This window comes from Colias croceus, chromosome Z, assembly GCF_905220415.1.
Source record: "Colias croceus chromosome Z, ilColCroc2.1".
In the NCBI taxonomy this organism is placed as follows: domain Eukaryota; kingdom Metazoa; phylum Arthropoda; class Insecta; order Lepidoptera; family Pieridae; genus Colias; species Colias croceus.
Genome location: NC_059568.1, coordinates 3,023,356 through 3,037,054, shown reverse-complemented (window position 1 = coordinate 3,037,054; position 13,699 = coordinate 3,023,356). Strand labels below are relative to the sequence as shown.

The window sequence follows — 13,699 nt, the reverse complement described above, 5'->3', positions numbered from 1 at the left end:
TTATGTATAACGTGTGTCGTTCCCGCTCAACTTTTTTGTAAATAAAGTTTTGAACCGATACAAATTTACGTATTTTTTTTTCCTATAAACATCATCACTTCATTGTTTCCTTTATGATATATAATTGGTAAAAACTATTTATTTTAATTCAATACACTTATATACTTATTTTACCTGCAACTTGCCGAATACAATTCATATCGTAAAAATTGCAAGGTCGCATCTTCTCTGTAAAATAAAAATTTAATTATTTTAAATTAAGATCAAATTTATAAATTAGTAGATTATATAAATCAGCTCCTTGGCCTTTAGTTCAAAAAAACTTTTAGAGATAGTTTAAAATTTGTAAAAAAAATGCTTATTATGTATTTCAAACTTTTTGTTTTTTATAGAGAGAGCAGCCTCGTGAAGTATTGCGATTTTGCGACATTGCTAGGCAGGATAAGAATGTCACTACACAAACGGCATAAACGACTGTTCGGTTAATTTTGATCGGTCCGTCTGATCCTTCAGCTAACTGAAAGCTTAAGAGCTAGCGCGCAAGAGCAACTTTGTCTCCGCAGCTATTTTGTCTCTCCCACCCACGGGCTAGTATGAAAGTGCGCGCACGGAGCGACGCAACTCCCCATACAATTGAGAGAGACAAAATAGTTGCGGAGACAAAAGTTGCTCTTGTGCGCTAGCTAATTGGCGATTTTTTATGTGAATTGAGTTGGTCCTGAGGGATATTCTAAACCCGCCGGTCGGTTCAGTCAGTAGTTCGCCTGAGGTAAATGACGTGTGCTGTCAGGATTTGATTCGCGAAGCTGCTCGCTCTGTGGACACCGCCTAATAAAACGGTTCAAACAATATTGCCCGCCATAGAATTTTCCAGAATAATTGTGCCGTCGTTAATTAATCTCCAATTATCTGGATAAATCTGTCTGATATATTAGATAGCCTTCATATTAGTCAAAGATACGTGATACTACTGCACGTATTTCCTGAACACAGTGTTGATAACAAAATAATGTTATCAGTTACAAAAAACAAAATCTGCTCTGAAGATTTCAATGAGAGAGATCTTATCAAAAACAAGTGCGCAAGATGACATAGCTTACCGCACTGCATCTTTGGTTGATGGGTAGTGATTTGATGTCAATATCTTTGTGATTTTTTTTTTTTTTTGTTATTGCTACAAGGATATTTTATAAGGATATTAAAGCCGTGGGTATCTTTGGAAGATTTCCCCACTTAAAAAAAAGGAAAATTCCAACAAAGTCTTGCTATTTTGTAGACTAATTTCTCTAATTCCTAATTAATTATCGTCGGATAATGAAGTAATTAGGTGATTTAAGCTTTATTTATCTAGGTAGTTTAAGTTATTGGAATGGGACTAAAATTTAAAATTATTTTACAAAGGGAATTATTTTTATTCTTATAGCACTTTTGTAGCACTATACTCATTCAAAGAATGTCCTTTTATTATTTTTTAAAGTGTATGGTCAATAATTAATAACCTCATCTTAAAGAGATATCAATACCTAAGTAACATAATTTTCAATCACCAAATTTTATATAACGAAAAAGAAAGTTACGATTAAAAATACAAACACATCCTAATAGATAGGGAGGCGAGGTAGCTAAATGGCGTAATTAAACGGCGCCGTCGAAACTTATCAAAATCGATAGATAAAATAATTTCGAAAAGAAAAGCTTCTATGGTAAAAACCATTTTAGCGGTGGGTTTGGCCTGTACGGATTTTCAAAAATGTAAAAAAAAATAGTTACTTGGGCATTCTCGAGCGCGTCAGATATTCATACTACGTATGCCCCAAGTGCCTCTGATAACAACGGTATACTAATCTGCCGGTTTGCGTGGTGGGGCTAGGCATATTAATTCGTCAAAAATGCACAAAAAAAAAATTTACTCGAGCGCGTCAGATTTTCGGAAGGGGTGTTAAGTAGGCCCCAAGGAAGCTCCCCTTAAAAAAACTGACGATTTCGGCGTGACGATAAGTTGCGACGAATTTTTGAAAATGCAGAAAAAAAAAGTCCTTTTGAAATACTCGAGCGCGTCAGATTTTCATAGGGGAGGTTTATCTCGGTCTCCTGAAAACATATTTTCTTAATCTGACAAAAATGTTGGTGGGTTCTCTTAATCTGACCGAAAAAGGTTTGAGAGTTTCGTTTTTTTAATCATCGTTATTTCATATCAATTTTTCTTAACACCCTCAGTTTTCGAGATTTACTCAAAAAACCGGGAGTTTGAGTTTTTATGAAGCTTCAAGTCAAAAAGTTTTAACTTTGGACAAAAATGTAAAGAGACCTTTTTTGTGTAAAATAAAATTACCTTTTTTTTTTATTCAAACTTTTTTTTTTGTAAAATGTATCGTTCGCGACTTATATACTGCAACGCGTTTTTCGGAAGACGAAATGGCTCCTCCAGACTTCCGGTCACGCGGAAACCGGCAGATTTTGTATTTTTAGTAAGTTTTAGATTATATTCTTCAAAATAAAAATAAAAACAATCGCGCTCGAGAATGCCGGATTAACGTTTTTTTTTTTACAAGTTCGCGACCCTATAACTTGACGGCGTCAAGGACTTATCGTCAGATTAGTTAAATTTAGTCTTAAAACACTAAAATCAACCCCCAATATCTTAATCTGACGCGCTCGAGTATTTCAGACTATCGATTTTTTTTTACTAATCTGATCGTCTATCCTGGGCGCGCGTCACTACTTAAAGAGCTAAATAGTTAACAAGGTTGTTCTATTAGGTCTAAGGTATCTCTCATATCTTAAACTGCCACGCTCGAGTATTGCAGAAAATTCCCCTCTTCGCCTCCCTATCTATAAACAGGAACGTATATTGCAGAACCATGCTCAATTACGAAGTAATCTGCGGGTTTCAGTAGCAGCACTGACACAATATTACATATGTAATTACCCTCTTTAATATTTTCGTCGACCACAAACAGAAACTAATTACGTCTGCAGATGGCATATGCAGAAATGTATTTCTTTACTTTAATAATTCCCATGTAAAGGAACTGTCATATTTCTGGGATAACATAACAGTATGAAAGCTGAATTTTATTGCATTTAACGTACCTATACATACTTTGTACCCTTGAATAATAAATAAGATAAGGTGTTATATATGTTGTATAATTGCAATATATATTATTTATAGAAATAAGGTTGTCCCCGCGTCTTTTTGTACACTTCATGAGTAAATAATAGACTGTATTAATTTTTACAATATTATGTTCTTCTCTATTCTAGCAGGATGAAAACATGTACCTAATTAATTAAACTTGCACTTTACAAACTTAACTTAAGCATACTTACCTTTGATTGGAAAATAAAATGGAGTACACTCGCAATTGGTTTCAATGCTTTCAATCTTTTGCAACGACTTGCAGTTGTGGAAGGAATAATGTACGAAATCACCTATATGCACCTGGAAAAATTAATGGCTGGTCAATTCTTCTTCACTCTTATAAACTAACGACTTCTTATATTGGTAGGGTTATTTATGCGAAGGTAAGGAGTCGAGCTAGCATAGCATACTATTAATCACAGAACGTGCTAGAATGCACGCGATTAAAACTCTTAGTATGTACCATTAGTCTTTTAAAGAGGCGTTAATATATTACACACACACACACACACACACATATTATTTTCGGGCAAGATTGCATAAAATACGCAAGCAAAATCAATTGAATTCGCTCAGCTGATTTTCGAATATTTTGGAGTGACCAGAGGAATCAGATAAAAGGGAAGATGTGGTGCCAGAGTTGATCAGCCCCCGTATCATATTGCCTTAAAGCAGTAACACTTCCAGTGTGGAAATATGCGCTCTACAGGTCGTCTAGTACTATCACTGAAAATAATACTATAAGACGTCCTGGTAAACCCTCGGAATAGGACTTCCACGAAACGTTGAGGGTAGGTGAATAAATAATAAATTATAGGTACTCTTAATTCATTTCCCTCATAGATGGACGTGCTGAAACAGCTAGACCCAAAATTCCTGAGTCCACACAAGAAAAGACATAATAATTCGACTATTAGTGAGAAAATCCATAAATAGTTATTTTTCAATAACATAATATATATGCAAGCACCCACTGCAGTAATTGAAATCACTAACGACACATTTAGAATCGTTTCAACTTAGCTCATAGTCATGTTCCATCTTTATGCAATAGAAATTTCTAGAAACGAACAATTGACAATTCGCAACATAGCAAACTTGATTCTCGTTTCTGCTGAACACATTTCTCTTATCCGATGTTTCAAAAAAAAAACATGAATAAAATGCAAAAAAAATACAATTAAATATTGAGGTACTAGCATAGTATTTACTAATTAAATTAGATTAAGATAAGAATGATTTGATGGTATCCAAGATATTTCCAATATCATTACAAATTGCGTCAATACAATATTGATATTGTGAATTTAAATACGCACGAAGGATACTCGAACGTGATTGGCCGGTGGTACATGCGCAAGAGTTGATAGTGTATCTTATAAAAGAACACAAGGATTATGTTAATACGCACGAAACCTGAAAATATCGCGACAGGTCAATTTGGAACACTTTGATATTTTTTTTTTGGAATTGTCTTTTATTGTCTATCAACTAAAAATTAAGAAAAGATTTATATATATCTATGTTGTAATAAAAAAGGGTGGTTTCTGGTCCACTCAATTATTTATTGATTTCAAACCCACTGGTCGCCTAGTGCGCATACTTGTATATTTCACGGGAGATATTATAGTCGGCGGTATGTAACCCAAGCTTACCCAGACCTTAGGCCGGTTGCAGAGCTTCACCGACCATCAGTGCGTACGTCAGTCGCGCTTGTTATATGTATGGAAATACATAAAACCGTTCATAGCTAGACCAACCGTACACACGCGAATTTCCATACATATGATTAGCGCGACTGACGTACGCACTGATGGTCGGTGAAGCTCTGCAACCGGCCTTAATCAAATCAATTCTCAATTCAGAAACCGGAAAACTTGAAGATTTCGTTTACATTCCTTCAATTCACTACAGTACCAAAAATTGAAAAATGTATGAAAGCAATATTATACAGCTTAATATATAGGTATACAGTTATTGTAGAGAATAATAGATTTGCTGCCAAAAATTCAAAGACCTATTAGTAAATCTGTTTAAAATAGATTAGATAAATTATATATTAATCTAGGTATACATATAATAAATCTGTAGAAGGGTCAATTCTGTACATTGAAAATATTGAAAAAATAAATAGCAGGGGGTGTTACTGGATTGATACCAAACCCAAATATGTGATTAAAAAAATTTTTGTCTGTCTGTCTGTCTGTCTGTCTGTCTGTCTGTCTGTATGTGAAGACATCACGTGAAAACTAGCGGTTCGATTTCGATGAAACTTGGTATAATTATACCTTATTATCCTGGGCGTAAAATAGGATACTTTTTATCCTGGAAAAATACGTAGAAAAAAATTAATCTTAATTTTTCAGATTTATCTATAGACGCGTTGTTCTGTAGAACCGCGAACACACGTTGCGTATTATTATAGACCTAGCCGTGTTTGGGTCCAATAGATATTTATAAGATGTCATTGTTAGAGTCTCAAAATGAAGAAATAAACCATCCACGCGAAGACCGACATCCGCGCGGACGGAGTCGCGGGCGGAAGCTAGTAGACAATATTTTTGAATTCTGAAGAGCTATTTGGAAGATAAAAATATTTTAACTAACTACATAATATAAACTAGTGGATTTTCACAGAAAAAACTATCAAACAACAACCAAAAACTATAATATTATCACAATGATAACAAATGATTCACATTTAGATTGCTTTCTTCTTATCTAGTGTTATTTAATTGATGCCTATGATGATCCTAATGTTCAGATAAAATTCATATTATCATAGATAATATTATTACTTCAAAGTTATCAAAAATATAGGAAGCGAAAGTTTTTTTTCAAGAATTTTAAAAAAGCTCCTTTTGAATAGCTGTAATTCTCGCTTTTCATAGATTTTTAGCTTAGAAGATTTTTTTTTTATTGGGAATAGGGAAGCGCTTGACCACAATCTCGTCTGATGTTAAGCTGATATTTGATCTAAGATGGAACGCGCTTCCCTAGAAGGTACCTGTTCACTCTACGCTTGAAGACCCCCATATTGTACTCGTCGGGTAACACAGATTCAGGAAGCATGTTCTAGTCCCTCGCGGTTCGGATAAAGAATGTGGAATCGAACCGCTTAGTCCGGGTACATGGAACGTCCGCCATATGGCGATGCCTAGAATCTGTGCGCCTCGACGATCGATGGAAGAACGGGGATGGCGGAACGAGATCGCGCAGTTCCACAGCTAGTAATATAGTTATAAGCGTAATTTGAATTTCTTGGTAGATATATATATCTTAGTAAATAATATATTATCCGTTCATTAATATCCTTATTTTTGAAGGTACAATAATTAACACTAAGATAATTAATTAGGAACGTTATATCAATGAAGGTTGTCGCGAGAAACATGATCGATCGAACGAACAGACTGGACTAGTTCATTTCAAACGTGAATCTCTGCCCAAGTCGTTCAATCAAGATTTTAAAAAGACAAATTTATTCTACGTTTGAAAATACCCCATATTATTTATTTCTTTATTTAAGACACTTCATTGTAGAATACCAGTAGTTACAACAGATAAATAACACATAGAAAACAACATGGCAAGTGTAAAATAGCAGACTTTATGCTTAATACAATCTCTTCCACGCAACCATAAAAATAAAGAAGATGTACGATGATGGTAAAACGAAAAAGAATCAAGGACATATTATGACTTATGAATAACCAGCAATATTATGAACTATTTTTATTCGCGAGTATTTCCTTGAAACCCAAATATACAAAAACTAAATATTCGCTAGCAAATCCGCTATTTGTAATCTTTGTATCATTTAATCCGCGATCAAAATATCGCAATCCGCTGATAAGGTCGCTAATAAATACAATGGATTTATGAACTATAGTACTGCCTCTTGAGTTTTTACCTCCCTTAATCACGGAACGTTTTATGTACCTAATATCGCTATGGAGAAAATATTGATATATAATTAGGTATTTGTTTATAAAAAGTATTCACAGATTCAGTGTTCTAAATATAAATAGTTAGGAAGACATAAAGAAAAAGTATAGTTTTGTTTTTCTTATAACAATAATATTGTGCTTATAGGCCGGGAGATACTGACACAAAATTTCGAGTCATTTGTAACAGGATGGCGGTTCTACAGGGGTCTTAGTACGCAATGACAAAAAGAAATATGATGGTCAGAACGCTGGTACCGGCGGATAAGTCGCGTGGGCGTTAGTAGAACTCGTCGGAAAAATAGCGAAAGTCAAACGATTTGTAACACAAAAATTTTAGAATTTACCGATAGCCCATAATAAAGATCTAGGTGGTAGTGAAAAATTTTTTTTAGTGTGATTTTGACTAATGCCCACGCGACTAGTCCGCTGGTACCAGCGTTCTGACCATCATTTTTCTTTTTGTTATTGCGTACTAAGACCCCCGTAGAACCGCCATCCTGTTACAAATGACCCGAAATTTTGTGTCAGTATCTCCCGGTCTATTATTAACAAAAGTTTTTAACGGATTTTTTTGATACGAAGTGTACCTAATTTCTTTTTAGTAATATACTTATATTAATAAAAATAAATTAGGTACCAGAAAATGTTATCTAGATACCTATAGTACCTATATAATATATAAAAATGAAACCCGTTTCTTTCGTTTCATCTAAAACCTTTAATGCCATTTAATAAGTTTACAATAAAGAACGTGATAAAATAACAAATAATGAATAAATTCTCTAAGAACAAATTATCTTTATGTGGTTGATCGAAAAATATATCTACCGTTGTTTTATAATCTGTATCAAATACTTATCACCCAACACTGCCCTTACATATATGAGAAATTTTAATCCTTCATCAAACAACACCTGCTATTTCTGTAAAATTATAATATTTTATACTAAAACATTATTGATACTGTAATCAAACCATATATGTATGATAAGAAAATTTAAATTTAATTGTTATCTAATGATTGATAACAACACTCACTGATACCGAAGTAATAATTTAAACGCCAACCACGGACAATGACAAAGGTAATCATCAATACATATAATAAAATTCTAGAAAAGTCGTGTCTGTACAATCAAAATATATAAAAAAAAAATAGCAGGTGCTATTATTAAATCGATCCCAAACCCAAAACTGTAGTTAAAAAAATTTTTGTCTGTTTGTCTGTTTGTCGGTTTGTCTGTTTGTCTGTTTGTCTGTATGTTCGTGCACGCTAATCTCAGAAACGGCTTATCCGATTAAGATGCAGTTTTCACTAATATATTGTGGTAATCTTCATTTAACATTTAGTGTTTATTTCATGTCAATCGGTTCGTAAATAAAAAAGTTATGACCATTTAAGTATTCACGGCGAACATTTGCTAAGGCATTCTATACACTGTACGATAAAGATAACGATAAGCGAAGATAACGATAAAGATAACGATAAAACGTAAGTTATCTGTTACAATTATTATTCCTGTAAATGTCCAAGTGATCATATCGAAAGTGCCCAAGGGTGGGGAGGGGTAGGTCAAATTAGAATTATTCTTACTTCTAGGTAAATTTTATACATAAAATGTCCTTTAAATTATGTCGTATTATATTTTTAACCCCCGACGCAAAAAGATGGGTGATAAGTGTTTGACCGCTATGTGTGTTTGTGTCTGTTTGTGCCACCGTAGCTCGCTAACAGGTAATCCGAATTAGATGCGGTTTTTTTAGTTAGGCAGCATATTTTCCGCCGCTGGTTCTTAGATAAAGTGTATCAAAATCGGTTCATCCATTTATTATACCTAGGTATATTATTATAGGGGTAAATGTGGGAATGAAAAAAACGAAAGTTGTCAAATATAAGTACCTAAGTGATAATATATTAAATGAAAGTGAACGACCTATCAGTAACAAATCGGTTCATCCATTTATTTAAGGGGGGTTAGGCGGTCAGCGAAAATTCAGCTATTCGGGCCTGAGGTAAGCGGTGAGGGGGTCCGCGTTTAGTATGGAATCAACGTGCTCGAAACTAAAAATCGTAAGCGCCATTCACATTTTTATCAAAAAGTGAATGAAAATATTTAGTATTTTCGAAATCTAAAACAGTCAAGAAATCGGGAAGGTAAATACCTATGTATTTGTGATTTTATACGAATTATTATCGTAAATTACAGTTGTATTAAGGATTTATATGATATTTTAGAGGTAACTTCAGGATTTTTTTTTATCGAGCAAAATCGTGTTTTGGAAACAGTCATCCCATCACACATACGTTCTGTAATACGTATTAGAAATTTCAGTGCGAAAAAACTTCAATATTTTCAATTATAGCTCATAGAAAACAGTCCATTTTGCCGTTTTCACCTACTAAGGGCCCTTAATATAGGTATAAAAGTGGTAATAAAAATTGAATTTGTCAAAAATATACTCAAGTGACATATCATATGAAAGGGCATGACGTGTAAAGTTTAATTAGACATGTTTTATCAAAATCGGTTCATCCATTTATTATACCTTTTTATGGGTAAAAGTGGGAATGAAAAAAAAACGAATGTTGTCAAATATACCCAAGTGACATATCAAATAAAAGTGCATAACGGGTGAAGTACACTTAGTTATATTTTTATCCAATTCGGTTTATCCATTTATTAGATAACAGCGGTAAAAGTGGGAATGAATAATGTGGTCAAATAATATACTCAAGCGGCATATCAAAATATGAAAGGGCAACGTGTGAATTACAATTAGTCATATTTTATCGAAATCGGTTTAGCCGTTTATTACATTTAGGGCTTTTTAGGGGTGACAGTGGGGATAAATAAACCAAATGGAGCATCAAACTACAGGATATGACGTGTACATATAGGTACAATTAGATATGGTTTACATCAAAATCGGTGCTGCCATTTACTAGGGATGGAAAGGGAAGGGTTGAAAGTCTGTGAAAGAAGAGGGGATATGGGAGCGAGAGGATAGCCACACCCTGGAAATTTTGAACTCTACTCAAAGCTAAATATGCCTGGCCCTTGGCAATATTTTTTCCTAAGTATACCACTTCTTTTGCCACTGTGGTCCATTACAATTTGTGCACGGTTACGGCCCAACTTAAAAGATGTCAAGGAGCAACAAACTTATAGATATCAATATGATGTAGGAATGTAATATGGAGGTAGAGGTAGGTCTCACTCACTTGAAAATATTACATGAAAATAAGAAACCGAAAGGAATAAATAATTATTTTACAAACTTCCCGACGATCTTTAAAATTAAGTACCATATATGTATTTTGATAATGAGGTATATTATGATGATGTTGGCATGGCAGCCCCGATGACTTTGTTTTTTTTATAAATATTTAAAATGGTATTTATTTTTAAAAATCTTCGGGAAGTTTGTGAAATTATTTATTCCTTTTTCTATGTATGCACATCTTCGTAGCGCTGTTTTTTTTTTATTTAATTTTTATTGCACGGTCTAAACGGTTTAGTTACTACCTACAGGCGTGAGACAGGATTCAGGAAAGATCTGATTTGGATTTTGTGCTGGATTTGATAAAAACTGAGTATCGATTAAGCTAATCAGTTGCTGCACGATACATAGTTAAAAACATCCATACAAGGAAGGAAGGAAAAGAAATTTTCTCCCCTCCCCCCTGGTGCCTAAAAATAATATGACATAATTTAAAAGAAATTTTACGTAGAAAATTAATAAGGCATTTTTTTTTGTATTGTTTAGCTCAGTTTAGTAATAAATTTTACTTACAGTTCTTTTAATTATTTATGGTAGTCTGTGTTTACTCAATAATTTAAGATAAGTAGTAACTACTATGCAGTCACTATTCCACGCGGACGAAGTCGCGGGCACAGCTAGTAAGTAATAATAATGTTGTTACAAGGCAAATAATGAAAGAATAAAGGTACAAGTCCGAGACGGGCCGCAGACCGCAAACTGCAACAGCAAACTGCAAGCGACAGCACTTGTTTCTATGAACATCTATGAATCGCTGCGCGTTGCGTCTGCAGGCAGCAGTGTTGCCGCGCTTAGAATCAATTTCATAGTTATAGAAACAAAGATTCATAGAAACAAGTGTTGTCGCTTGCAGTTTGCTGTTGCAGTTTGCGGTCTGCGGCCCGTCTCGGACTTGTACCTTAAGTTTCCCGAAAAACGTGTTGTTGATTATATTACCACCAGAGAGTATTGATATCAAGCGCTTCAATAAAATGGAAATAATAGTTATAATAGAAGCGAAATCCCGAAGTCACAGAGCGCGAAATCTCGTTCAGATAATTACAGCGAAGTTACCGCTTCACGGTTCACTTCAACAGGTGCACGTGTGTAGTTTGTGTGCGAAATATTGGAATATATGAAATGGGGTTTAATGAAACAGCCGACTAAGCTACAACGTAAATTTATATCTATACTAATATTATAAAGCTGAAGAGTTTGTTTGTTTGAACGCGCTAATTTCGGGAACTACTAGTCTGATTTGAAAAATTCTTTCGGTGTTAGATAGCCCATTTATCGAGGAAGGTTATAGGCTATATTTCATCACGCTACGACCATCAGGGGTGGAGCAGGTGTTTTGTTATAGATTTTTATTTCTTTTTATTTTTACCTACCTCATCTTTATAATAGCATTTCCGCTTATCCGGGTGGAATGTCCGTATCCCGGATGTACTGTAAGTGGACTCTGGAGATAGAGCTATCATCACCTCCTCAGCAGGATTGATCACCCGCAGTGATGAGTCCAAGTCGGGGTGGTTGTAAGCGTTCTCTATGAAAACCTGGTATGAATTATTTATATGGATATAAAGTCATTAATTCATTGAAGGTATTCATTACTTAACAGAACTATTCCTATTAAGAAATATTTATTTCTTAAAATTTAAACTCAATTTATTCATTTACAAAGCCTTTATTAAAGCCCATTCAATTATTATTAAACTATTTTATTGACCAACTAGCGGTCCGCCCCGGCTTCGCCCGTGGTACATGTTTACGTTTTCTCTACATAAGAACCATTCTCGTACTTCAAGGAATATAATAAAAAAAGAATTAAAGAAATCGGTTCAGCTGTTCTAAAGTTATGCGCTTACCAGCACATTTTGCGATTCATTTTTATATATAAGATTTAGTATTTTCATACGCTAAGTTCGTAGTTATGATTTTACGCTTAGGCTGTATAGTGATCGAAACCTAGGGATAAATAATATATGTAATAAATAGATTTTAAATCCTTTTTTCTTTTTTTTGAGGAATTTATTTTTTAGACATCACACTACTGCGTGGCAATTAGTATACTATTACCGTGCAGTACCAAATTAGGTATTCTACGTTGCAACGCTCTACCGGAGTTCTAAAGTGCTGCATTTAGATATATAATATTTTCATCGATCAGTGGAAGAGATTTTAAGACCCATTATGTGGTTTTAAATAAAAGTCTAAAGGTATGCACTATGCAACTCTGTTAACAAATTTAAAATGTTACAAATGTAATGACGGTTAATTTTCTTCAACCTCGCAAGCGAATTTAGTGGTCAGCAGCTACAACAACAACTGCTATTATAATAAATAAAATATTATTAACTTACCAAAGTCCCCTGTGAAGCGGTTAAAGTACTGAAATAATCATTGGGGTCCGTTTTCAAAATAACAGTGAGGGCCGTTTGATACCCACAAGACGCAACTCGACGAGGCGCAGGCATGTGTAATAACTCTGTGTTACTATACAATAAAAAAAAAATATATATATATATATTTTTATAAGCTGTTTTTTTTCCAAAAATAGGAACCCACTATGGAACCCACACATTTTAGCGTGCATACCAACTGGCTATAGAGAAAATATAAAAAAAATAAATGTTCGAGAAAATTAAAATAACTTTTTTATTTTTCAAAAATGAAATATACCACAAGTATTAGTATCACAGGTTATCATGCAATCTACAGTTTTTATAAAACTTTTATGAAAGTAAAATATACCATATTAGCGCTATATTACCTATGTTTAAAAAAGTATTGATCACAATAATCATGAATATTTCTTTTTCAGACATTCACCAAATGTCGACAGTTATAGTAATAAGTAGGTACCTATATCTATAGGTCGTAATAAGTAGGTACCTATATCTATAGGTCGTAATAAGTAAGTACCTATATCTATAGGTAGTAATAAGTAGGTACCTATTACTATAACTAGAATTACTATGATTATGGCACGTATTATTTATTTTATGGTGTTTTGACTTGCCCTAAATGTGACCGTAAATTCCTCGCTATTACAAACTACTAAATTGGCTACATTAGCCCACACACATAGCAGTCGCTGTAGCCGAAATCGGCAAGGAGCGATTGTTATTATTTCTTTTATATTGTTTAAGTAGGTACAACATTTTCACATCGCAATAAAGTAGACGAAAGCATTTAAAACAAGCTCTAGCAATTCAAGCATAACAAACTAAAATCAGTTGCGATATTCAAAAGGGAATAAGGATGGAATTGTTAAAAGGAAGTGTCGAGAATATTGATTTCAGATCTTTTCACTGCTATTTGAATGACTTTATTGGGCTGT

At 33.9% G+C, this 13,699-nt stretch overlaps 1 protein-coding gene across 2 annotated transcripts in view; it reads right to left on the bottom strand.

The window, feature by feature from the left end:
• LOC123704997 (pickpocket protein 11-like) overlaps positions 1 to 13,699 on the bottom strand; it is a 33,622-nt gene that overhangs the window by 10,593 nt on the left and 9,330 nt on the right. The window contains exons 5-8 of one of the 2 annotated variants that reach the window (XM_045653531.1): positions 12,720 to 12,728; positions 11,748 to 11,912; positions 3,334 to 3,445; positions 175 to 228 (exon numbers count right to left, since the gene is read on the bottom strand). In XM_045653531.1, coding sequence (XP_045509487.1) covers positions 175 to 228; positions 3,334 to 3,445; positions 11,748 to 11,912; positions 12,720 to 12,728 — 340 coding nt within the window. The remainder of the gene's footprint in view (positions 1 to 174; positions 229 to 3,333; positions 3,446 to 11,747; positions 11,913 to 12,719; positions 12,729 to 13,699) is intronic. The other variant, XM_045653532.1, reaches the window with a different exon arrangement.